Genomic DNA, 26,934 nt, shown 5'->3' with positions numbered 1-26,934 from the left:
CTTTAATATTATTTTTGGAGTTTAACAGCTTGTCAAGGCTTGTTTTTATGTTATACACACACACATATACATATATTTTTTATAAGTCTCTTATGCTTCCCAAAGCTGCATCTGTTTGATAAAGTATAGTAAAATACAAAAATACAATAAAAACAGAAATGTTGTGTAATGTTCTTACAATTTAAAATAACTTATTTTTTTTATATCTTTTAAAATGCTATTTATTCAGGTGAAGCTGATTTTTCAGCACCATTACTCTGGTCTTCAGTGTCACCCCAGTCATTCTAATATGCTGATTTGCTGCTCAAGAAACATTTATTATTATCATCGTTATTTATTTATTTGTTTGTATCTCAAATATAAATCTGTTGTAACATTATGGGCCCTATTTTAATGATCTAAACGCAAAGTGTAAAGCGCAAGGCGCAGGTGCACTCAGGGCATGTCCAAATCCACTTTTGCCATGTTAACGACGGTAAAACGGTTGGCGCGCCCGGGCGCATGGTCTAAACGGGTTGTCCCTATTCTCTTAATGAGTAATGGGTGTTTTTTGGGCGTAACGTGCAATAAACCAATCAGAGTCTCATCTTCCATTCCCTTTAAGAGCCAGTTGTGCTCGTGCCATGACGGATTTGCTATTTACACGGCGGAATTTGGCAAGAGCGAAGACTGAACGAGTCTCTGAGATGAAACGGAGCTGTTCGTTTGCGAGCAAATAGATAGCCTGATTCTGATACATGCGATGACTATCCATTAAGACTTGTTTTTTATGTTTTTGAAAGAAGTTTCTTCTGCTCATCAAGCCTGCATTTATTTGATCAAAAATACAGAAAAAAACAGTAATATTGTGAAATATTATTACAACTTAAAATAATAGTTTTCTATTTGAATATACTTAAAAAAAAAATTTATTCCTGTGATGCAAAGCTGAATTTTCAGCATCATTACTCCAGCCTTCAGTGTCACATGTAACATCCAGTCGATCACATGATCATTTAGAAATCATTCTAATATTCTGATTTATTATGAGTGTTGGAAACAGTTCTGCTGTCTAATATATTTGATGAATAAAAGGTTAAAAAGAACTGCATTTATTCAAAAAAAAAAAGATTCTAATAATATATATTCTAATAATATATTTTCTTTACTATCACTTTTTATCAATTTAACACATCCTTGCTGAATAAAAGTATTGATTTTATTTAAAAAAAAAAGAAAGAAAAAAAATTACTGACCCCAAATTACTGACCAGTAGTGTATATTGTTATTACAAAATATTTATATTTTAAAAACATAGCTTCTTTTTTTTCTTTTTTTTTACTTTTTATTCATCAAAGAATCCTAAAAAAGTATCACGTGTTCTGAAAAAATATTAAGCAGCAGAACTGTTTCCAACTTTGATAATGAATCATGATATTAGAATAATTTCTAAAGGATCATGTGACAATGATCCTAAAAATTCAGCTTTACATCACAGAAATAAATGATAATTTAAAGTATAATACATTTAAAAACAATTATTTTAAATTGTAATAATATATCACAATATTAAATTTTTTCTGTATTTTTGATCAAATGAATGCAGACTTGATGAGCAGAAGAAACTTCTTTCAAAAACATTAAAAATAGTAATGTTTCCAAACTTTTGGTCTGTAAAGTGTATATACATACATATACATATATATATATTTAATTAGCCTACAAAAGATTCTTATGCATTGCAATCCTTTAATTTGTAATATTTGGCATGTGTGTGTGCAGAAAAAAACATTGCGCCAGACTTTAGACCAGGTTTGAGTTGGTCTATGGCACAGTCTATTTTCAGTTCCTTAAAATAGTATTGCAACAGTAATGCTCCTGAACACACCTGTATTTTAGACCAGCACACCCATGGGCGCAAAAATGAGAGCAAATGCATTTGCTAATTAAATGACGTGGCGCTGGACTGAAACTAGCAAACACACTTGTGCTGCGCCTTGCGTCGCATTGAACCGGGTGAATTATATGGTGTATTAAATGTCTTTACTGTAACTTTTGATCAATTTAATGCATCTTTGCTGAATGAAAAAAATGATAATAAAATTAAACATTTGAACAATATTGTATGTCCAAATCTAAAATTTGATCATACATTTTTTGCTAAACAAAACTTTCTGAAGGAAATGTGTTTTTTTTCCAGCATGTTGCTATGCAGTAGACAGGGTATTTTTAGTGTCTAGGGTTATTTTTTCAGTTTATTTTAAATCAACTGAAAATTTTAAATCCAATTGTTTAAAAAAAAAAAAAAGCAACAGCAGACCTGTATTCATCAAAACACATGATTCTTGTATGTTGTACAACAAATTATTTATCAAAGTTTTCTACTTAGGGTTCATACCGAGTGTTAGCGATCTGAACGCCTTAACACACACCATTAATAAATGTTAACTTTGTAAGTATGTAAGTTTGTCTGGACGACTGTTTTCATGTGAGAGATTCATAATCACAGAAAAAGGATTTCAGAAACTGCAAATCAGGCGCAACGTGAAATAATGGGGTTCTGGGATGACTGTTTACAGGCTGAAGTATGCTAACAAGTCAGCTTGTATATCAGAGTATAAAAGATGTGAGGATGATATGAGCATGTATGCATGGATCATGTGAGGTGGGTTTTGCCAAAGAGAGATTGAAACCGAGAGAGAGAGAGATACAGACAGGGAGATAGAGACGTGGCTGAGCTGTGGGAACGTCGGATCTTGCCAAGAAAGTGGAGTAGAGGGAGTGTAGAAGGAAGAGTTAAAGAGAGACGTGCTGGCTGAGATCACAGACACTGAGAAAGAGAGAGAAAGTCAGGGCAGTTGTCATCCACGCACGCACGCACACACAAACACATGCATGTGCATTTGTGTGTACATAATAAAAATGTAGATTATATTAATTTAAATGTAATTAATTTTAAAGTATCCATTCCATAAAAGTCACATTCAAACAACATCTTAATATAAAAAAAAATATATTGTTAACAACAGTAAATTTATAAAGCTAATTCAGTCTAAAGAGTTCTGTCGAAACTAAATAAACATGCAGTAAAATCTGCTGCAAACACACTGGACACACACTGTAGCTGGTTACTTCACATGTCAATCAGATGCTCTGTTCCAGTGTAAACAAACACTTCTTGGCCAGAATCAGATGTAAAGTGGACCAGGCTTTATGCCGAGACTCTACTCTCTCTTTGTTTCAGGAAGTTCATCTGGTTTTCCTGTGGGGTCGTCCCTCTTCATGCACACACTATAAAGTACCATTCAAATAACATTTCTCTCAAATGTATTCCAGTGCGCCATCTCAACAACAAACCGGCCTAAAAGAGAACAACAACACAACCAAGACCCAGTGAACTTACACAACTATACAATTAAAGCCATGAAATCCAAAGCAAAATGAATGCGGCAGCTGAAAACCCTTGATGGAGAACCGGAGTGGATTTATTTGGGCTGCTAAATGCACAGATAATCACTCCAAACTGAGTGGAGGTGTTTTACGAGCGCTGTAAAACTACACACAAACACATAAAGGAACGGCTGTTAAAGAGCGCATGTGCCTATTTTAACTAATGAGGGCCTGAATAGCAGAAAGAGACATGGGATACATCCGACTGAGGTATGAAAAAATGAAATAGATGATACTGTAGTTAAACTAGAGCTAAGCTATTAGACAATTAACTATAACAAGCTATTAAAACAAGGTTTTTAAGAGGACAGTGTCTTTAAAACACATTTCTGAGCATGTTTTGCATTGAGAATAGCATTTGTCTGACAATTGGATACATTTACACTCTTGCTAATGAACCAGAATTGATAAAATATAAAAGACTAATAATATTGACTTATAACCAGTTTTTTTCATCATACTAAAACTAAATTTAAGACAAAAACTATGAAATAAATACAGTTTCTGAAGCTGAAATAACAAGTTTACTAAAATCTAAAACTAAGCAAGATGAAAAACATCAACTATTTTAAGTCATTGGAGGCCTATGGATCTCAGTGATATGAGACATCCCACCTACAGATGGCGATATAGTGTGAAAAGTTATTTTGACAATTGAACTAAAAATGGAGAAGCAACAGATTGCGTAAAAAAAAAATGTTGCAGTTGTGTCCAAGAATTATCTCATGATCTGATATGGTGAGCAAATAAACACGTCTAGACTCTCTATTTTCTTTAAAAGCCTAAAGTTTCAGCCAGGCCCGCACACACACTCACTTCCTTTAGTAACGTTTCCTTGTATCCTACCACAGAAAGATTAGCGGCACCATGAGAAAAACACACGACCCGAGAGCAGCCAGACCTCTTGATGTCGAATGTAGGAACGTGAGAACAGGACATTTTCCTCCATCTCTCAAGAATTCGGCTGAAAGTGAGTTGTTTACTTTCTTAAGCATGTGATTCTAATGTAAAGTTTGATCCTTTATCAAAATAAAATAAACCAACTTTACTAATTACCCAGTTTTACTTTGAAAAACATTATGGAAGCAAAATGGGTTGGGAACAAGGTCATTTAAGGAGATCAGTTTTGTGCCTGTTTCAGCTTTTAGCAGCTCACCATGGATCCTCGAGCTAATAGATTTCCATCATCTATCAATCCACTTATAAAACTGAACTATTGTAATCTAATCCGGTCTGTATGGGTGCAGAGTTAAGCCTGTATCTCATCTGTCTTTGGACCTGTTGGAGCAGATAAGACGTTAATGCTCTCAGCTCGTTCATCAGGACGGCACCCCCACGATAAGAGAATATTAAATCAGATCCCGTGTCAGGAGGTCATGCGTCAGACTCATCCCGCTCATAAACAGCAGGTTAAATCTCTCCGTCTGTCTCGCAGGAATGAGGAGTGCTGGCAACGCACTCGCTGAGAGGAAACAGAATCCGACAGGAGGCAAAGTGGGAACCGAAGAACACCTCAGACCCAGAAGATCCATCACAGTCATCCTCCAAAACACCTCGCTTCATCTTGCAACAAATGCTCTTATCTATACAAAGAAAGTGGATATGCGTTTTTCCATTCCACTGCGCTACTTTTCATTGTTTTTCTATGTATATATGTGCTAGATGGACATGTTTGACCGTCATGTACACGTCTCACATTCTGCTACATCCCACACATGATACGAGGTTCTGAAAACATGAAGCTCAAGTTAAAGTAAGTTCAAAAACGAGGCCTTGTTTTTTTCTTCCCCATTCCACTGCCCACGTCTCGTGTTTTTCAAAGCAAAAATGTTCTGTGTGATTGACCCCAATGGCTGCAAAAAAATAATAATTTTTTTTCTTTTTTTTTTTACGTATTTTAAAAGCACCTTATATGCATCCATACGATTTGTGCACTATATTCCGAAGGTATTTGACAGCTTTACCTGAGGAAAACTGAATTTAAGTCATTATTCATTAAAAATCTGGCCGTAAGTCATAGTCACCATCCGCTTTCATTGAATGATAAAGACCAGCAAATATATTCTGCTAAATGGCTTATTTTATACATATTTTATGATGTATAAATCATTTATACATCATAAAATCAACATTTGAGTTACCTAATTTGTATTTGTATTTTTGGGTGTACTGTCCCTTTAAGAAGCTCAGCCTGGAAAGCCAATTCAATCTGAAGTGCACAAATAAACAAGCCCATCTCACTGAAGAAACACACCTCGAGCAATTTTAGCAGCTAGATTAACGAAGGCACAAAGTGTCTCTCAGCGCCTGGGCGGAGGAGAGTCTGAGGAACTTTGGGAGCATGTTGACAGGGTGGAGAAAGACAGAGAGAGAGACAGACAGAGAGACTGAGGTATACGTTGAGACGAGGGTCTGCATCTGTTTGGCTCCTGCTCCATCGGAGTCTAGTGTTTCACACTACGCCTCTGGGATCTGCCATTCCAGCCAACGCTTTATGAAAAACAGCTTTGGAAAGACAGAGATTGGAGAGAGAGAGAGAATGAGAGAGAGAGAGAAAGAGAGAGAGATGGGAGGACAAGGTGGTGAGACTAAAACAGGAAAAGCAGAGGAGGCGTGAGGGAAAGTGATGGAGAAAGAGAAAAAGTAGGTGGAGGGATGCGACAGCAAGACAGAAAAAGAAAAACAGATGAAAATGCAGAGAGATGTGCATGTGTGTGAGCAGAGATCTGAATGAATGAAATTAAATAAGACTGACAAGCCAGAAAATCTCGGAAGCTACATACTGTAGTTCATTATAATCTGCTGAATTTTTTGCACTTATTTTGAGGGAAAACCTGCGGAATTCTGTAGAATGGATTTTTTTTCTAAACTGCAATTTTGTGGAATAGAATTCTGGGACAGAGCTGAATGTGCTTCACACTTACTGCTAGCTGAAAACATGATAAAACTAGCAAAAAATTTTTAATAATTAGCATTATTCACATGATCAAAGTATCTTGCGATGAGAATAAAATACTAGTCTGTCTGATGGCAGAAACATCAGATTATACATGTTTTGGGAAGAAACTAAGCAATGCTAAAAGAAAACTAAATTACAACTTACAAAACTACAGTTACAAACTATTTTTTTTTGTTAGCCTGCATGCTTCATGTGGTGGGTTCGCATCTCAGTGTGACATGTGCACAGACCGCAAGAGGTACTGTGGCGAGAAATGATGCAGAGGTTGATTCTGTTGCAGGCATTGTGACTTTCCAAGAATGATCTCATCTGAAACGATTCAATACGACATTCTCAGTTTAACTTCAGAATTTCAGCGTCTGTATGAACATCCATCTTCCCAGTGGCAGAACAAGATGAGTGACAGGCACTTGACCTGGAGATTGAGGGGCCGATTCTTGTGTGATGCAACTTTATGAAATTGTGTGTAATGTTGTGTCATTTTGATTATCTAGATCAGCACTGTACTAATCTGTATTCCTCTTGGATTAGAAATAAATGTTTTCATTCATGCTGCCTGCGTTTATTCTCACCTATAATTATGAACCAGATATTTTTCCATGTTTTTTTGTGTCCCATATGCATCAGACGTTTAGCCAACGGTCATGGACATGACGTCTGAGGCTGAGACTAGTTGACATATACAGTAATCACAATTTAGGGACAAACTTTGCTGCCCTATCAGGAGAGGGGAAAAAAATGCAATTAAACCCCTTCCCCAAATCGTACAGTGCTGAAGAGTACACATGCACAACCTGTGTTTGAGAGTGAAATGTGTGTATATATGATAAAATTCCAAACAACACAGGAAATGGGAAAGTTGGCTGAAATGCACTCAGAAAAAACAAACTGCAGAGAAAGAAAAATAGAAATCCAACTATTTGAGTGAGTGAGCATATTTTCATGAAGCTTAGACAGAAACAGAGGAAATGCATGATGAAAAGAAAGGTTTACATGTGCTTATAGCAGAGAGATGGGAGAGGGCGACGGGAGATACAGTACACACACTGAAAACCACTGTGATAAGGGACTGGAAAAATCAGACTGCAAAGGTTGGAAATGTACTTCGTTGATGATTCACTTCTGGCTCCCACCCTGTTCCTCCCTCTCTGCTCTCTTCCAATACCCTCATTTTTCTTTCGGCCTCTTTTTTTTTTCAACTATGTGTATTGGTCATACATACTAGAGATCTATTAATATAAAAACCAAAGCATGAAACATCAAACCAAACACAGAACATCACCATAAGCAGGAGAAGAATGAAAGAAATGGAGGGAAAAAATGCAAAGAAAAAGTGATAGCTAGCAATTATGTCTTGCACTGGATAACTGATTTACAGTGTAGTATAAGAGATCTTTAAGAGGCATTATATGTTAGTTGATTCAATGTTGTGATTCATCTCAGAGTTTAATATTTTTCAAGAATGTATTTAAAATGCAACATGGACATAAAATGCATAATTATGCATTCAAAATGCATAATATAAATATACAAAATAAAGAAAGAAATGGCTTTACATTGAGCTGAACAATTTAAATATGGCTAAATATAAATATTACATAATATAAACACGCGTGTGCGTGAGTGTACTAAGTATATATATATAGTACAGACCAAAAGTTTCACCCTTCTCATTCAAAGAGTTTTCTTTATTTTCATGACTATGAAAACTGTAGAGTCACACTGAAGGCATCAAGGGCTATTTGACCAAGAAGGAGAGTGATGGGGTGCTGCGCCAGATGACCTGGCCTCCACAGTCACCAGACCTGAACCCAATCCAGATGGTTTAGGGGTGAGCTGGACCGCAGACAGAAGGCAAAAGGGCCAACAAGTGCTAAGCATCTCTCGAGGAACTCCTTCAAGACTGTTGGAAGACCATTTCAGGTGACTACCTCTTGAAGCTCATCAAGAGAGTGCAAAGCAGTAATCAAAGCAAAAGGTGGCTACTTTGAAGAACCTAGAATATGACATATTTTCAGTTGTTTCACACTTTTTTGTTATGTATATAATTCCACATTATATGGAATATAATTATATGACTATTTTAATCAAAATGGATTATAAATCACTTTAATAATATAGTAATAGTATAATCCTTTTAAATATTTATACATATTTAATACTATTTTAGAAATCTTCAACATTCAGTATTTTTACTTCTTTATGTATACACACACATAACAAAAATGAACTTTGCCGAAATGAATAAACACTGCAAAACATTGTTTCATTGTCAGTTCTTGGTACCTAATGCATTAATGAATGTTAACGCAGTGGCTTTGGTGTGAGGCTCTGCTCTTGAACTGAACTCAAACTCATCTCCAGGTTGCGTGAGCCTTGAGCTGATGTAAGCAAGACCTCCCGAAGACCTCTATCGGTCTCGATCACTCCCTCCTAAGCTCTGTGCTGACCACCCTGCTATCTTTCTGACCAGGTCAACAGCCCCTGACGCTCACATCTCCTCCTCTTCATCCTCTTCTTACAAACCTAATCCCTGCAGCTTTACGTCTTAAACCATCCAGAGCTTGAGCACTTGAGATGCGAAAGAAATTAAAAATGGTTCTTGAGTGTACAAGCTGAATCAAACGACATGACTACTTCTCATCTAAACACTCTGAAATACGTTCCTATTTTCCCAACTATCCCACCCTCTCTCTGCACCAGTCAGATCGCTCTCTTTCACTCATTGCCCCATGTCACATGTCATCGCTGCTTACTGGAACACTTCTTAATATTAAATTTACAGGCTGTGGGTTCTGGCCAGGTGGACCAGAGGGCAGCAGGAACACAAACTGGCTGTGGTCAGCCAACCTCACTTAAATAAAGTCACATCAAATCAGCTCTAATAAAGAAAAGAGCTGCCTGCTCGATACAGTATAATAATACAGTACACATATTTCAAGATAATGAATAAGTTAATGATCAGAAACTTCAGAGAATGTTATGACACAGACAAATAATGGCAAGAAGTGCACATTTTATCTATGGAAACGTCGAAATTTGTGGTCTGAAAAAATGATATTTTTAGTTAATATTTTAGAACTATACTGCTTTAAGCAAGGATCCATTAAATAGATAAAACGTGACAGTAAAAACATTCATAATGTTCCAGCTTTGATAATCAGAAATCTTTTTTAAGCAGCAGATCAGCTTATTGATATGATTTCTGAAGGATCATGTGACACTGAAGACTGGAGTAATGATGCTGAAAATACAGCTTTGATCACAGGAATAAGTTATGTTTTAGGATATATTCAAATGGAAAACAGCTATTTAAAATGTAAAAAATATTTCACAATATTAGTAAATATATATAGTATAAAAAATGTTTTTAATCCTACCGATCTGAAATGGTTGTGTATGTTATATATATATATATATATATATAAAGTTGATAAAAGACAATAAGTACTAACAAAAAGGCAAGAAAGGCTAAGAAGAAATGTAGGCCCTCTGTGTGTACAGTGAAGAAATTATAACCCATGATATGCTTCCAGTATCATGAATGTGTTTACTACTGTTCTGCCTGGCGGCCTTTAGAGGTTTCAGCTATGTGGATGTCTGCGCTTGTTTCTGAGCACAGGCCGTGTTAGGGTTCTGGAGTCAAACCAAAGCCCTAAAGTTAAATCCACTGGGTTATGTAAGGTAAAGCTCTAAATCTCCCAATGCCTGATGTTATATATTACTGTAATTGCAAATGAAAAAAAATCCCTGAGGAGGAAGAGGGAGGAGGAGGAGCAGGGGGGTCCAGAGAAAGAGCTCAGCTAACTCAACAGGTTTGGTGATGACCTACTTTTAGCCCACGGACAAGTCTTCAGCAGGAGGAAGTAAGAAAGAAGAAAAATTCATCCTTTTGTTGTTGATAAGGGATTGCGATCACAGGAAGTAGTATCTGCTAATATGATCACCGATATTGATCTTTTTGAAGTCTTCTTTTTTATTGTGTAGAATCATTTATAGTAATGCACCAATCTGAATTTTTACAGACACTCATTCAGTTGCCACTGCTGCATGTGCTAGTGACTGTTGATGTCATTCTTCATGTGCATTATCAAATTAAATGCAGCGATCCGAAATTTAATCACCATTCAGGCAAAAGTTCACTTCAAGAATGACTGCACGACTGACGTGATCTTATCGCTAGCACACACATGGGAGTTATTCTTATCAGTTATTCTTATCAGCAAGCATTTCGGCATCATTTTTTTTTATCTGCCGATGTTCACATTTTAAGCCTTTATCGGCCAATTCTGATAATTTTCAGAAAATATTGTGCATCCCTAGTAACTCAAAGCTTTTTTATAATTGTTGGACTTGAACTTTTCATGCAGTTTCTGCCAAAAAGTCAAACCTAGATAAATGTTTCTTTATAAGAGTGCTTCATCTGGCCAACCTGCATGTTAATGACACCCTGGTTCCCTCGACCTAAACCCAATAGGATGTTTCCACTGGCTTTTCGATTGTTGCAGAAAATAAGCTCTGTGAGCAACAAAAGTTAGCTTTTAGCCACTATTAATCTTTCTGCAATTCTTTCAGACTATTTAAAAACATTTTCCCTAAACGTTTTAGCTAGAACAGTTTGCAAGAGCACGATTACGATCGCAATGAGGCTGTAAAAGATGAGTTTTTCTGTTTGTTTTTATGACGTTTAATTTCCAAAACAAACTCTGAAGTCCAATTTAGCCACTTGTTAGCAGTTCATGACAAGTAAAAGCTTAAAATAAATTCACATGAGGGTATTACTGATGTTGTACAATAAAACATGAATATATCTTGAGCTTGTGTTTTTGCACTTATCTCACACAAAGCTATGGTATTGCTTCAAAAGAGGAGGCTCTACATTTTAATTTTTGTATACATTTTCCATTTAGAATATTAAGCCACGCCCATTTCCCCTGCTATAGGCCACACCTTCTGGTGGCACTCAGCCTAAACAAATAGAAAAAGCCCAACCAATAATAAATGTAGATTATATTCATGTCATATGCCTCTTGGATGTTTGTAAACAAGTAATGAGAAAACAGGACATTAGTGTCTACACGCTGGACCTTTGTGAATTTCATTTTTTTGGAGCCTGTGATTGAGTTAAGTAGTCTAAAATGTCACAAAGAGGTAAACGATCGCAGTCTGGTGTGCTGACATGAAGAAAGTATCCAATCAGCGGCTTCATTAGGGGAACAAGAGAGCTTCATCATCATTAAAGTCTCCTTCAGAGCTCATCTTGCCTTCTGGACGGGATAATTCACCATGTGATTTCACTTACGGTGGATTACGCTTCACATTCAAATGGAAAGAAGATCCAGCAGAGGTCTGCCTGAGCCCTCATTTCTCTCATCTCATCTTCTCGCTCTCCGTTGTGGGAGCCGCGAGATGAAAAGAGACTCTCCTGTATATTTTACCCTCGTCTTAAATTGCACCGTTTTCCAAACTGCAGATGTGGGCAGCTGACCGCAACTATACCTCCGGATCGGCCGCTGTCAATGAGGAAATACAACAGGGAATGGAAAGAGAAAAAAAAACACTTCCCATCTCATACTGTATAAACAGGACATCTACACATAAAAAAGATGAAGAGAGAAAGACTAGAATATCTAGTGCACTTGAGTTTCTCCAACACTTTATTATTTCTTTGTTGCTATAGCCCTGACAGAGCTTTGGCAATGCAGAACCATGTCGTTACAGTGAAGCTCCTCCAACTGTAGTTTGAAATCAAGAATATTTGAAAGGAAAGGAAAAGTTTAAAGTTTGACTGTAGGAAAGAATGTTCAAGGAAATTCCAAAAATGAAATGTGAATGTTTAAAAGATAGAAACAAGGTTTTTCCTTTTGAATGCTTTCATGAAATTTTCAGAGAAAGGGGAAGTTTGAAAAAGTTATAAAGAGTTTGAACAAAAAGAAAGAAAAACTAAGATAAAAAAAAAGACATTCAAAAAAAGTTTGAAATGATCAGTGATAGGAGGAAAGAATGCTCTAAAAATCTTAAAAGAAAAACTTTAGAAGTTTGAAAAAGTTTGAACAACTTTTAAAAAAGAAAGTTTGACAATTCTTAAAGTTTAAATAGAAAATGTTCAAAAGAACATTTTATATGAATAGAAGAAAACATTTAAAAACTGACAGATTGAAATGAAAACATGAAAAAAGTTTAAAAGACTGTTTAACAGAGTATGAAAAAAAGAATGTTTGAAACAAAGTTTGATAGAAAAAAAACGTGAAAAATTTAAAGTTTGAAAGAACAAAACAACATTTAAAAGGTTTAGATAAAATCAAGTGTTTTCCTTTCAAAATTACTCGGTTTAAAAGAAAAAAATGACTGAAAGAACGAAGGTGTGAAAAAACAAATGTTCAAAAGAAACAAACTGCAAAAGAAAATTTCCTGAAATGTGTGAATGCAATTTGATTATTCTTCTCTTTCTTCTTGACTACTGTCCTTAACAGCAACAGTTTGAAGAAAAGCTAGTTAAACTGTCAACATTTATATCTAGCTATCTGAATAACAACACACACAGCACAGACATCTGAAACGAAACACTACCAGCTCTTTCAGTACTTTCACCACAGTAATGCAAGAAAGCATGTTAAGAATGTATGACAGGGCCCTATTTTTTTTATTTATTTTTTACAGCCATAGAGTTTAAATCCCATCAGATTTCAAGCAGGTATGAAGGCAAATCAATGAAGATTGCGCTAGCACATGACTGACGCACAGTATCAGACCTGGGGCTGCTATCAGATGAGTGCAGAGATGCTGGATGCTGGCCTGCCCCGCTGGAGTTAAGTTAGCTTTCAGAAAAGCACACGGGAAGCTTTGAGTCAATAGCGCAGTGAACACTTTGTTTCTGTAGAGTGACTGGGCCAAGCTGAGCTTTGAGAAAGACGAGCGTCCGCATTGAGAATGCAGTGAAAAGCTTCATTACGCCCATACAACAGCAGCAACAATAGAGCTTGTCTGCTGCTTCAACACAAGGTGTCTGACAGCAACTCAAACGCAGAACGTCTCATTCAGGTCCGAGAACGGAGGCAGTCGGGAGAATCAGAGCTAGGGCTACACAATATCTCTGTCTGACTCTCAGTGAGCTGAGAAAATCTGTCAAGAACAATATACACTGAAAAATAAATAAAACAAAGATTACTGGAGTATGTTTTACAAGAAAATACCATTTCAGTTGTTCTAGTTGTTTCTACTGTTTAATGTAATGTACAACTTAGTATGACTGTGAATTTTACTAGAAATTTGAGTGAAAATGTTTCTATATTTTGTTTTTTATTATTTAAAATCAAAAGGAGAGTTGTTGTACCATAAAACATTTCATTTTCATGCCATTTAAGCACATTTTCATCCTCAGTTCTTATTACTGTAATGCAAGCAAGCAAATGAACATATATAAATAAATAAATAAAGATGAATTCAGGTAAATTGTGAGAATTTTTGCAGTTAAGATGACTTGGGGAAAATGGCCCAATTATCTTGATATAACCCCAAATTATAGCATTTGGTATTTTATTTAAGTATTTTTACATCATGGAAGCATTAGATTTCAAACTAACCAGTAAAAATACTGCATGTTAAGGAATATTCAATAATGTAAAAATAATATTATGTTTAGTAGTATTACAATTATTATATTAAGGTATTAAGATTTTAATATTATAATTTGTACATTTACATTTTTACAATTGTACATTTATGCTAATTGTATATATTTTTACAATTATGCAAATTGAAATTAAAAATACACAGTTTCCTACTGTAACACATAAAGTAGGAATTAATATTTGAATATTATGATTTTTTTTTAATAGTATTATATTTTACATTTATTTTTTTGATAATGTAATTAAACCGCTAAAAGAAAAACATGTCCTTAATAATAAAAACCATTTTTAATAAATATTTAACTCGGTCACATGAAAAGTACACTCATTAAAAGATACTCATGAATTTAAAACAAATTTTACAATAAAACAAAATTTGTGTCACCGTTAATACATAAAATATGATCAAGACTATGTTTTCTTGAGACTTACTCCAGTACGTTCTTGTGGCATTCTGTAAAAAGCATCGCATTGCCCGTTTTTGGGGCACCCTTGTCTGCGACCGAAGGCAGCACAGAAAAGAGGACAAGCTGATCTTGGATTTGACTCTGGGAGGTGTAGCATGGACGTGGTTCCAAGACGAAGCTTGGGTTTCTCTCTCTGCTGGCCTGTTGCTGTCAGTCTGGGCGCCTGCTTTGGTTCACAGCTCCCTGGGCAGAGCGCGAGAGCCACGCAGGAAAGACTTACAGCAGGAAATACCTCACCGATAGTCACCCCACAGGGACCGTAAGACGAACAAATGAAAAAAAATAACAGGGATGGAGGAGAGGAGGATGAGGTACAGGTCTGGAAATGCTTTCAGCAAAACAGGGCCCTGAATGGCTCTTTAATTAGAGTTATATGAGACGTTGTATAGCGTTGCTTTCCACATGATCAGCTCACTTTTGCTTATTTCTCCAGTCACTAAATTGGCGAGCAATTGGCTCTGCATTCCCAAGCCCCTCGTGTCCCATCGAATGGAGGAATGGTGGGATCCCACAGGCCACATTAAAGATCAATGGTAAGTGCCTCCGAGGACGAGTCTAGTCAGTTAATGATATATCTGTACTGTGTAAAAATGTCCTTTGCTTAAAAGCTCTGCTGAGGTTTGCTGCATGAAGTGCGGTCATCGGACTAAACTATGGGAAACAAAACCAAAAATCAGCTCACCCCAGAGTTTGCAAGTTTTCATTTCTCTAAATGAAAATCAATCTTAAAAAATGAACAGACGCCAACGACCGGGGTGGTAACGCCAGTCACAGTGAAGGCCAAAACCACACTGGAATTGAAATATCACAGAAGGAAACCCAAGTCTAAATCACACTGTTTCTGTTGAATTTACTGAGCTTCAACAGAGGTGAGAGGTGATTCCAGAACAAAAGCTCTTAAAGGCAAACTGTGCCTTTTATTCAATATTTACATATTACTTCAGTATAATATGCAGAGACAATTTTAAGAGATCTGAAGAGATTATGAATTATCTCAATTTCAATCTTTTCCCATAATTGTAGTGTCAATTTCAACTTTTTCAATTGATACCTCAATTTACAGTAAATAATTCATATCATAATTATGATTCTTATCTCAATTTCAAACCTTTATCTAATGAGTTTGTTGTGGTATGTCATAATTTCAGCTTTTTCAATTGACTCCTCAATTTTCTCTCAATCTCAATAATCTTATAATTATGTTGTAGTGTCAATTTTAATTTTGTCACTAACTCACTTTCAGATAAATTTATTTCACAATAAGGACTATCGTAATTTCAAATTTTAATGTCATAATCTCAGTTTCAACCTTTTATCTCATATTTATGATTGTGTTATCATTTTTACTTTTTAACACAATTATGACTTTTTATCTCAATTTTAAATTACAATCTCAAAATTATGATGCATCCCATAATTTTGACTTTTTTGATTTTCCAAAGTATGATTTTTTTTTTTTTTGTTTGGCAGAAATGGCCTTCCATTGTATAAAATGTAATAGGTTTTCAAGCTTAAATATTAAAACAATAATAAAACAAATTTCACTAAAGCAGAAGGAAAAGGTCACATACAATATTTTGGCTAAAAATAAATTATTTTCAACGCATGACAACTTGCCCCAACCAGCTAAATACTCTTATCCTGAGAACACCTTTTAAGTAAAATATACAAATGAAAAAATATTAGTATAATTTAAGACCGTTTTAAACTTGGTGTTTGAAACCAACCTACCAAACCAGTAAAGAAAAACATTTGGATCACTAGACATTTGACACTTCATATAGTTACTGAGATAAAGTCAACTGCCTCACATGCCCCTATTTATATACTTACATGTTGCAACAACAATATTAATCTGGGCTAAAGCTAGTGCTTATCAACAAAAAATCCGCCAAATAAAGCTGCTGCTTGAAAGAACCATGGGAAAGTGGATCAATCAGCCGAACTGACATCAGCCCTGAACCCGTCAATCAGAAAAGTACAAATCCCTTCAGATATAAGTCTTACTCTGATGTACCATCACTGTAGGACACGCAGAAACAGCCCTGTATAACAAAATAAATCTCATCTGATTTAATCATTAAGAAGTTTATTTGTTTCCCCTTTCTGACATTTACTGCACCAAAGCCTCAGTACAACAGCATGTGCAGAAATGTCATGCGGATCATCACAGCTTCAGTTGGTCTCTGCAATGCATTGCCTATAACCACATTCTATCTAGCCTTTAACCTTCAAGAGTTTTTTCTTTATTCACTTTGCCAACCCAATGGTTTTCTGCAGTTCATTTTAATTTTACAGTAGTTCCTTATATTCATATTTGAATTGCAATTCTGCATCTAAGTCTGTTCAGCTACTTTAGCAGGTTCACCTTTTACCTCCCTCTCATACCCCCTGCTTTCCCAGGATGCATTGGGGTAGGTTGCTGTCAGGAAAGAAGCTTACAGACATGCAGTGTGTGTGGATGATTACAGCAGCTGATGACAGGAAACAAACTGCAGAAATGTGGTGAGAATGGTTGAACATGACTTGGCATCACAGAGAAACCAAACATGGTTCCACTAGAAGCTGATGCCTGCCAGCATCATTAGTTCTCGTTTGTTATTAATGAAGAGACAAACCGCTTTTATCACTAATACTCAAGGCCAAAACCAGTGGTACAGTATAACCGAGCCTGGAATAATCATCGCACACTAGCAGTCAAAACCTTGGACGTATTAAAATATATAAACTTTTTGATAAATATAAGAGAATTAGACAACAAAAAAGCTCAAATATAAGAGTTTCCCTTTGCGTAACATGTTTTGCCTACTACATAATTCAATCAATTCAATGTTTTGATGACTGGTCTGGTCTCTGGAACAAGAGATAATAACAGTGGTTTCTCTTTTGTAAAGAAAAAAGAAACAACACAAGTAGAACGCATTGTAGATGCAGAGACGGAGAGAGAACAGGCCCGTGGTGTGTGTTTTCCCTCTGGCTGGTGAGTATCAGCTCAATCCAGCATAAACACATGCCTTCATGGTTCATACATTTCCTGCTTCCCTCCACAGCCGAGCGCCGGGCCACACAGGCACAGGACACCACGGAGAAAAGACAAGAGTGTGAGACACTGCGCACAATCCGGGACCTTTATTACCGTTTCATGCTGACCTCTCTGCATATAAACACACCTTTTGTCTCATTTTCATACACGATAAACATTAGTGAGTGAGTGAAGTGACATTCAGCCAAGTATGGTGACCCATACTCAGAATTTGTGCTCTGCATTTAACCCATCCGAAATGCACACACACAGAGCAGTGAACACACACACACACACACACACTGTGAGCACACACCCGGAGCAGTGGGCAGCCATTTATTCTGCGGCGCCCGGGGAGCAGTTGGGGGTTCGATGCCTTGCTCAAGGGCACCTCAGTCATGGTATTGAAGGTGGAGAGAGAACTGTACATGCACTCCACCCACCCACAATTCCTGCCGGCCCGGGACTCGAACCCACAACCTTTCGATTGGGAGTCCGACTCTGTAACCATTAGGCCACGACTTAGCTCAGCACTCACTAATTCTGGGAAAACTGAGCACATCCGACAACAGCAACAACCAAGGCCTCAAAAACAGACCAATCATAATTCAGTATTCCAATTAATTCACCACTGTCAGTTTGATTTTGAGTAAAGAGAATTCTAAGAATTTTTAGAATGCTAAACCATTCAGGTTGAATGTGTTTCCTCATCCACAGAGAGGGTGATTGCTTGTCTGTATGTATCTTCTCGTTGCTTGTGAAAACTGTCATTCGTTCCTTTCAGTCTTGCTGCTGTTAAACCTGATCAACTCCCACGTGGGAGATCTCAAAAGCACCATGTATTTTCTTTGAGAAGAGACAGAGAAAGAGGGGTTTAAGCCTGATAAACACAAGGACAGTCTGTTTCTATTGATGTACACAACACTCCTCCTGCTCTTTTCATGTTATCTGGAGTAGAAAAAGAGCTGAACATCACTGCATCTGAGAGGGGCATGTGTATGGAGCCATTCCTGTCAGACTCTTCTGCCACATCTGTCCCGAACCATTCAAGTTTTCCGTATTGGGACAGGCCAGTCTTTCAAATATTATGGTTTAATTATCTGCAAACTCTGTGTTTGCTGTAGTCAGGATTAGATTTTACATCACAAAACACTGCACTGATGCTGTGTTACAGCTTAATGGCTAAGTCCAAAGAGCATGGAAAGTGTTGTTTAAACAACTGGAGTCCAAACCAGTAATGTTAAACTTCTCACGATTCCCATTCCCACTTATAGGCTCCTCATCTACTGCTTCTTCAACATCGTGATTCGACCCATCTTCATTTCCTGGTGTCTCTTATCTGTCTTCCTCCTAAAATCTCCCTCTCCATTAACTTTCCTTTTCTCTCTGGCATCACAAGTTGACCAGTGCAGAGCAGGGCATCTGCTTTTCATTCACTCTTAATGGCTTAGGTGAAGTCATTCTTTGGAGAACACACTAAATGACCTTGTTCTCTTTCCCGCTCTCTCTTTGTAAATCTCTTTCTTTTGTGTAACATTGTTTTGGGCTTCCCTCGTCTTTAACCACGAGTAATTCAAACTGTGGTCTCAATCCAGTAAAGCTCAGAAAACACACATTTGCTGCCATTCTGCGTAAATGCAGCTCACATTCCTGTGTATATAGCCTCTGTCAAACAGGAAAATAAAACACAAGGCATAATACTGTATATACCCTGACTAACATGCTTGGAGCAGTGATGAGTTCTCATCCAGGCCACCAGGGGGCGTTGTGTGCCTGGAGAGAGTGGAGAAATTTCCCTCGGGGACTGACAAGAAAAACATGCCACAACAGAGACGTTATTTAATAATAACCAATGAATGTTTATGTATCTATAATGGTTTCGTGCTTGTTATGGAACATCACCGCTAAATTCCACCATATGGTGTTTAATTGAAATGTAACGTAAAACGCACAACTGAATGTTCAGTTCCAAATAACTCATTTCTGGCCCTGAAAGCTACAAACACTCTTTCATCTAATTGCCTAGAACTGTTTATGCAACCGCACTAATGTAATTTACCATTTTGCCATCACTTAAATCTGATTTCTACTCAGGGTTTGGTGGAATGACCAAAACCCCTATCACAGTATGAATATGATATAACTGGAAAAAAGTGACGACAAAACGGCAATGCAGGATTATAATAAACGGAATGCTATCGTGCTTTGGTGTAGATGCTAATTTAATTATCGTTCTTGGTGTGAACCTAGCAACCACTCAGAACACCAAAGCAAGTCACCTTTATTTGAACACTTTTATTGCAAAATCTGTCTATTGTGGATAAGATTCATATACAGTATATATAATGGCCTATACAGTACCACGTGATGTAATTTCCTAGTTATTTATTCAAAAACAGAAATGTCTCTGTTTTCAATCTCTGTCCACCTTATCATAGAGACAGCAGGACACGTTTTACATATTTTCCTGTTATGCCTAATTTTACATTCATTCTAGTCTATTCAGTGTCGAAGCAGAAACTTACAGATGGGCGAATGAGTGACCGGTCTCATTAGAGAATGATTAGAGCAACATCTGTTTACAGTCGTGGGCTGTAACGTGTGTGCGTGTGGAGGGATTGGGGATAACAGCCCTGTGATGAGGAACATGATTGCCACATTAAACTCGCAATCTGAGAGGTTAGTACTGGGCCACGGCAGAAACACTGCATGGCTTTTATTAAAATCATTACTATCCAGCCATTGTTTCGATTACAGATAAACCAAATACACTGAGGGCATAAACAAAGAATTCATCTCAGCAGCATAATAAAATATACTGCTGTGCTAAAGTGGAGTTGCACCACTGACACGCCACTGCTGTGTTCACACATTGAGCACCTCTTAGTATAAAAAATTCAGAAACGATTTAAAATCATATCTTTTCCTGAAAAAATTAAATACAATAAAAAAATTTAATTAAAAAAACATTGATGATCTAAGGACAGTGATTAATCTCATATTAAGTTCACAAAATATACAAAAATGTACATGTAAAATGTATAAAATGTACGTTTAAACGCAATTTAAAACTCAAGCTTTTGGTATTTTCCAGAAATAAACATGAAAATTCCATATCTATGAAAATACATTTTTACAAAAATTATCTTTACCAAGAAAGTTGCAAGATAAAAACCACTATTTTCTGTTTCTGTTTTCACATAGCATCTTTAGGTTACAATAACATAAAAAATATAAATCCAGGTTTTGATTTTTTTAAAGATTTATTATAAAATGTAATAAATGTTTTCCCAAAATGCAATAAACCAATTAATTTTTTTTTTCAAAATGCAATAAATCCATATGAAAGTTACTTTTCATACTGAAACTGATGAAAATACACAACAAAGTTAGTTGATCCACATATGCCAGCCTCTGAACTTGGTCAATACTAATCTTATATACAGGCACTGGACTAAAAATACATTCATCAGTCATCGCTCCCAAAATTAATTCAACGGGTCATCTTGTTAACGCAATAAATTACAGCAATAAAAGAAAATTTCATCATTAACAAATGAAAAACATCACATTAGACTACAGAAATTCCAAAATGACATTTCCCTTACATTCAACATCCAAAAGTGTATTCATTTTTGCCATGTTACATTCATTTTGTGCTATGTGCTGTATTAACAAAAACATACTGTAAATGGCATTAATAAAAACACTACCACTTACAAGCTACGCAATATCGCGTTCATAATCGAATGCGATTCATTTAATGATTGTCGGTGATTATGTCTCTTTGTATTAAATGCGGCGCCATCTGAAAGCATGTAATGGAGATTTACCAGTACTGTTAATCAAAGAACTGGCTTTACTGACGAGATGCGCATGACAATCACATGCAATTTATCATGCAGCCTTTGTTTGTTGATTACAAAGTACAAAGTAGATGAGCAAATTAGGATACTGGGTGTATTCAAAGTGCCACCATTACTGTCTAGAGTGCATGCAATGGTGCGCTGTGATTGGTTGTTACGGTTTACAGTACATGGAATGCTGCGCTGTGATTGGTTGTTACAGTTTACAGTACATGGAATACTGCGCTGTGATTGGTTGTTACGGTTTACAGTACATGGAATGCTGCACTGTGATTGGTTGTTACGGTTTACAGTGCGTGGAATGGTGTGCTGTGATCAGTTGAGCGGATATTGCGTACTGCAAAAAAGGCAGTCGCGGTTTGGAAAAAAAGGGAAAAAACATGACCTAATAACTCAAAAAATATTGCATTTTGTGCAAAAATATATATGATATTAAAATGTTACAAAATTATATTTAAATTTATAAAGCATTTTATTTACATTTTATAAAAATGTATTTTACAAATAAATTCAACAAATTTAATGAAATATTACAAAAAGTAAAAATCATACAGATAAATGTATAAATACAATAAAAATAATACAACATTAACATAATATTTTAATATAAACAATTAATTAAACTAAATACATTAAATACTATATATTTATGCATATTTTATGCGTTTATGCATTTAGCAGACGCTTTTATCCAAAGCGACTTACAGTGCATTCAGGCTATCAATATTTACCTATCATGTGTTCCCAGGGAATCGAACCCCCAACCTTGCACTTGATATCACAATGCTCTACCAATTGAGCTACAGGAACACTTTATATTTTTATAATTTTATAATATTTTTATATATATTTATAATTTTTTTTATCACCTCTGAAGTGGGACACATTTAAAATCATTATCACTCATGCTTAGTTCTCAACAACAAAAAACGCTTTACAAAAAAATAATTAGACTCCAAAGTGAACCCTATTCATTGAAAGTGCCATGTGCGTTCGCCGAAGAGGTGAAAGGATCAAACCCAAGCAGCCAAAACGAGTGAGAACGAAAGGAGGAGGGGGGGTATGAGAAAGACAGACGGGACGTGGAGAGCAAGCAAGAGAGGCAGACACGTGAGGGGGTTAAAAGTAACAGAGGGTTTATTGTTTACGATTCTTTGGGGAGGGGAGCATGGAGACACTGTGAACACTAGCCTGGCACAGTGTGCAGGGCTCCGGCCAAACTGGGCCGCGATCCAGCCTCTACCCTGCAGACAGACAGAGTCGAAGCTCATGCACAAACACACACAGAGACAGACATGCGCAAACATACGTCCTTCCACTTCCACTCAAGTTCTCAGTGCTAACAGTCACAAACGTTTGTCATGTTTAAATCAAACATTTGCTTTTTTAAACCTGACAAGACAAACTATTCATGAGAAACCAAAACGATGACAACTACAGCCACATGAGCGTCAATGAGAAAGCTAAGCTAACAGCTACGTTTTGTGAGGCCTGGAAATGCAAGCATTCACTTTTCATTTCTCTCCTTTCCTCGCTCTCTCTCTCTCTCTCTCTCTTTCTCTGTGACAGATTTTAACCAAATAGCAGCAAACAAGCAATTATTCCTGGCAGCCCGAGTCCATGGTTCCTTTCCAAGAAAGAGCAGAGGGAGTGGGGGTGGATGAAGTCACTCTGACAGATGGGATTTAAATCAATATTACATTATATGTCCTTATTTATTAAAAAAGAAACAGGAAACCCAACCGAAAAAGGGCCCAGAAGAGCAATGTGCTGCTTCTCGCTGATGGAATAATTGCTTTAATACATTTTTTTTCACCCTTCTATATCACTTTCTTCATTTCCTGTCACCCTACACACACACACACATCTTGTCTTTAGACACTGTGAACTCTGGTGTATAAAATAATGGGGTGAAAAAAGCCTTAACAGAAACCATCTGGAATGGAGATTAAGACTGAAAAGTGAAGACTGAACTCCAAAGTTCCACTGTCGAATAGGAAGAAGAGGACGAGGATGAAGATCACTTTACAAAAACATCTGCAAATGCATCATTACTGCAAGTTGGGCAATGGATACGGCACCGACACTTCAAGCCTGTCTCATTAGAAATGGTACTAATTTGTATGAGATGGTAAATTCGTAAGAAATTGTTGAAAAATATGACCCTCTTCGTACATTCATTTCCTGTGAGGTTTGACATTTCTGCAATCCGGTCACCACAATTAACTGTAAACTATACGTTTATATGTTCAAATGCAGTTTAAGGGGCCGTTCACATTTCACATCTTTTGCGCACTCAAGTTCGTTATTTCAAATGTAGACGCGTGGCAAATACACGCAAATAGAGAGCGACGCTCGTTTTTTTCCAGGCGAGTCTGCACCGCAGCGAGAAACAGCTCAGCTTTTTCAGAATACTGTAAACGCACCGCAGGTCATGTGACAAGAACCAACCAATCACCTTCTCTCTTTCTGTAACAACATTGAAAGCTCAGCCAAGATGGAGGAACAGCTGATCATAGCTTCACAGAGATAGCCATATTGAAATAAATTCAATGTAAATTTAGTAGCATAGCTACTGAAAGCGATTTTCATAATTCAAGAATCTATGAGACAAGAAAACCTGTCTATGCCATGCATTTCATGTATGCATTATTGATATAAGAAAGCACATTAGCAGGCAAAGCTCCAACAGTGCTTCAGGTTCTTGCTGAACACATCAGCCGTGTGTGAAGCACGATGGGAAATCGTTTGTGTGAAGTCATTGTTATGTGGTGCCACGAATCCACATTGCTATGTTGTGTGTTTGGCCCTCTCGAGTTTGTGTTGGCATCCGACCAGAACACGGTGTTAGCAGGGCCCGGTTTCTATGGAGACTGATGCAAATGGCAGAAAGAGGCTAAGCAGCGAATAGCATGTACTCCCTTTTCAAGTAGTACCTAGCTGATCCTGTCCTGTTTATCAGTAACACACAGGGTCTTCAAGTGGGGCATGGGCTTCAAGATGCTAAGCCTCTTTAAAGTCAACATGATGAATCCAAACTGACCTCGTTTGCTTTGATCCATGCTCCTCCTCTGATCGGGAACAATTTACTGGTGCATGTTGGTCTAAAGAAACATTCTTATCACATCTTTTCAACACTTTCACTAGATTTTCTGGAGCTCAAACAGTAGAGTATAGCGATATCAACTTCAAGGTTGTGGGTTTGATTCCCAGTCAAAGCGAGAACTGAAAAATTAGACTGATTTACTAATGAGCATTAGCTGCTTCCAGCGCCGTCTGCCTGTTTTCTCTTCTTCTATCTCTGTTTTGACTCGGAGGAAGCTCATTCACTGCTCATGTCATTCATATTAGGCGTTTATAACCCAAAATGAGTTGAGTAAAATTACAATCCTGCCCTTAGAAGTCAGTTGCCTATGTAGGCATGAGTCAGCTCAAGAGGTTTTGAAACAGAGCTGTAAAGTTCAATTAAGAAAGAGAAAACTTTTCAGAAATATGAAACATTAGAGAAAGTGTTGTGTACAGGGAACTTTTGTGTACAGGGATTTATTTATTTAGTTATTTTGTATTTTTAAAAATAAAAGGTGTTCAAAGAATGAGAATGAGGCCCAACAGGACTAGGAGTGCAGCTCTAATTTGCTGATAATACGGATTCAAGCGTGGATATGTTAATAAAGGCATATATAAATGCAGTAGTATAAAACAAGTTGTTTTCTTACCTGTGGTTGAGATGCATTGAGTGAAGCCACAGCACATGAAACGAGAAAAAAAGGAAAAAACAGATAATAAGTCAGGGTCTGTATGCACTATACACCTTAAGTCCAGTGATAAGTGCGTGTTAAAGTGAAGAAACCATCAGAGGATGAAGAGATCTGGATGGCAACGTGAAGAGTGTGAAAATGATTCAGTACGTCTTGAAGTGTGATTGTGTTTGCGTGTGATGGGAATCTGCTTATATGCGAAAAAAATCCTAATTGGAGTCTTTTTTCTTTCCTTCCATCTGTAGTTTATCAATCCGAGGGGCTTCGAAACTGGAAGTGCTTTCATAAGAATTACAAGGCTTTTCCTTCACATGGCGAGTGCTGAGAGGCTTACATGAACTCATAATGTCCTATACACATGCACACACATACACACACACATTCTCAGAGTAGCTTGCAGCAAAGCTTTCTGCTGTTTGAGAAGTACAATGACTGCACATGTTGAACAATTTTAAAGCATAAACACATGCCATGCAAACTCAAAAATGAGCCTAAGGCCTAATAGCTTTAATCAGGTAAGTGTTGCAGTAAGTGTGTTGCATAAATAAATAAAATCCAAACATAAAATAAAAATAAATAAATTCCATAAAAATATTATTAAGTAAATAAACAAAAGAAATAATTAAAAAAAATCAAATTTTGATTAAGAAATGTTATACTATAATAAATAAATAAATAAATATAATAATAATAAATAAATCCCAAAATGAATCTAAAAATAACTAAATAATTCAAACCATAAATAATGAAATAAATTAATGCCATTTAAAAGGTAGAAAAAAGTAATATTATAAATATATATTATAATATATAATTATATATAAATAGACAATAAATAAAAAAGTTCCATACAATAACATTATACTGTAACTAACTAAATGAATGAATTCATGAAAAAAAGTTAAAATAATATATAATATATGATTCTATTTAAGTGAAATTCCATAAAACAATATAAAAACAAATCCAAAAATACTGTCAAAAATAAATAATTCAAAAAATAAATGTACAATTTATTTTTAAATAAATACCATAAAAAGCAGTATTAAACAAGCATTTAAATATGATATAAATCCATAATAAATTAATAAATAATAAATAAATTCAAACGTAAGTATGCTCCATAAAATAAATAAATAAATAATAAATAAATAAATAATCTGATGAGGTAGCTTCAGCAATCCTTTACAAACAGAAACATGTTGCAATTTGATTTCATTTGGACGAATTCCTCTGACAAATGAACACAGCTATGTTCCAAAAACCAAGCGAGCTGCAAACGTAGGCAGTATTTTAAGGTGTCAATGATGTGAAGCAGACTAGAATAGTGAAGTAGAGAATATTTCACCAAATATTTGCACGCTGTCTATTTTTATGCTCATTAGAGTATCAGAATGAGACAGAGACTCGTTTTCAAACACACTACAGCCATTTGAGGTTTCACAATAAAAGCTTGTAAAAGCTGTTTTCATCAGAGCTAGTTCCCCTCGGGTCAGGTGAAAGGGTCTGGAAGTGATCTAGTGTTGAGGAGAGGGTGAAAGTGAAAAGCAGAGATGGGGGTAGAACAGGACAAAGGGAGGGGGGCAGATTGTTTTAACCTCTGACCCCGACACACTTCACACTAACTACTTCAAACCCCAGCGTCCACCAGTCAGAGACCGCAGTATGAGGCAACATCTGTGAGCAGCTGACCGCACATGAGTCAGCTGGGACACACTGAATATTGCCATTCAAAAATTTCAGAATGATATACATCATATAATAATATAATATGCAATCACAATAATAAATTAAGTCATTTT

The 26,934-nt window shown here is 36.4% G+C and overlaps 2 protein-coding genes and 1 long non-coding RNA gene across 19 annotated transcripts in view; 1 reads left to right on the top strand and 2 right to left on the bottom strand.

Annotated features, from left to right (window-relative positions):
- LOC132149557 (nuclear factor 1 X-type-like) overlaps positions 1 to 26,934 on the bottom strand; it is a 177,000-nt gene that overhangs the window by 34,478 nt on the left and 115,588 nt on the right. Inside the window, exon 6 of one of the 17 annotated variants that reach the window (XM_059558911.1) lies at positions 24,941 to 25,090. The exons of the other annotated variants lie outside the window; for them this stretch is intronic. Within the exon in view, the coding sequence (XP_059414894.1) occupies positions 24,960 to 25,090 (131 nt within the window). The 3' untranslated portion in view covers positions 24,941 to 24,959. Of the gene's footprint in view, positions 1 to 24,940; positions 25,091 to 26,934 lie in introns of those variants that run through there. 17 annotated transcript variants of the gene reach the window in all.
- Positions 14,462 to 17,676, top strand: LOC132149562 (uncharacterized). Its single transcript, XR_009435037.1, has 3 exons — positions 14,462 to 15,019; positions 17,381 to 17,466; positions 17,537 to 17,676. It is a non-coding gene; the product is annotated as an uncharacterized LOC132149562 (long non-coding RNA).
- Positions 17,751 to 26,934, bottom strand: part of epor (erythropoietin receptor) — a 175,080-nt gene continuing 165,896 nt past the window's right edge. The window contains exon 9 of the transcript XR_009435036.1: positions 17,751 to 18,041. The gene's annotated coding sequence lies outside the window, so the exon portion shown is untranslated. The remainder of the gene's footprint in view (positions 18,042 to 26,934) is intronic.

Source organism: Carassius carassius, chromosome 9, assembly GCF_963082965.1.
Source record: "Carassius carassius chromosome 9, fCarCar2.1, whole genome shotgun sequence".
NCBI classification, from domain to species: Eukaryota; Metazoa; Chordata; class Actinopteri; order Cypriniformes; family Cyprinidae; genus Carassius; species Carassius carassius.
This window is presented reverse-complemented; position numbering and strand designations above follow the sequence as displayed.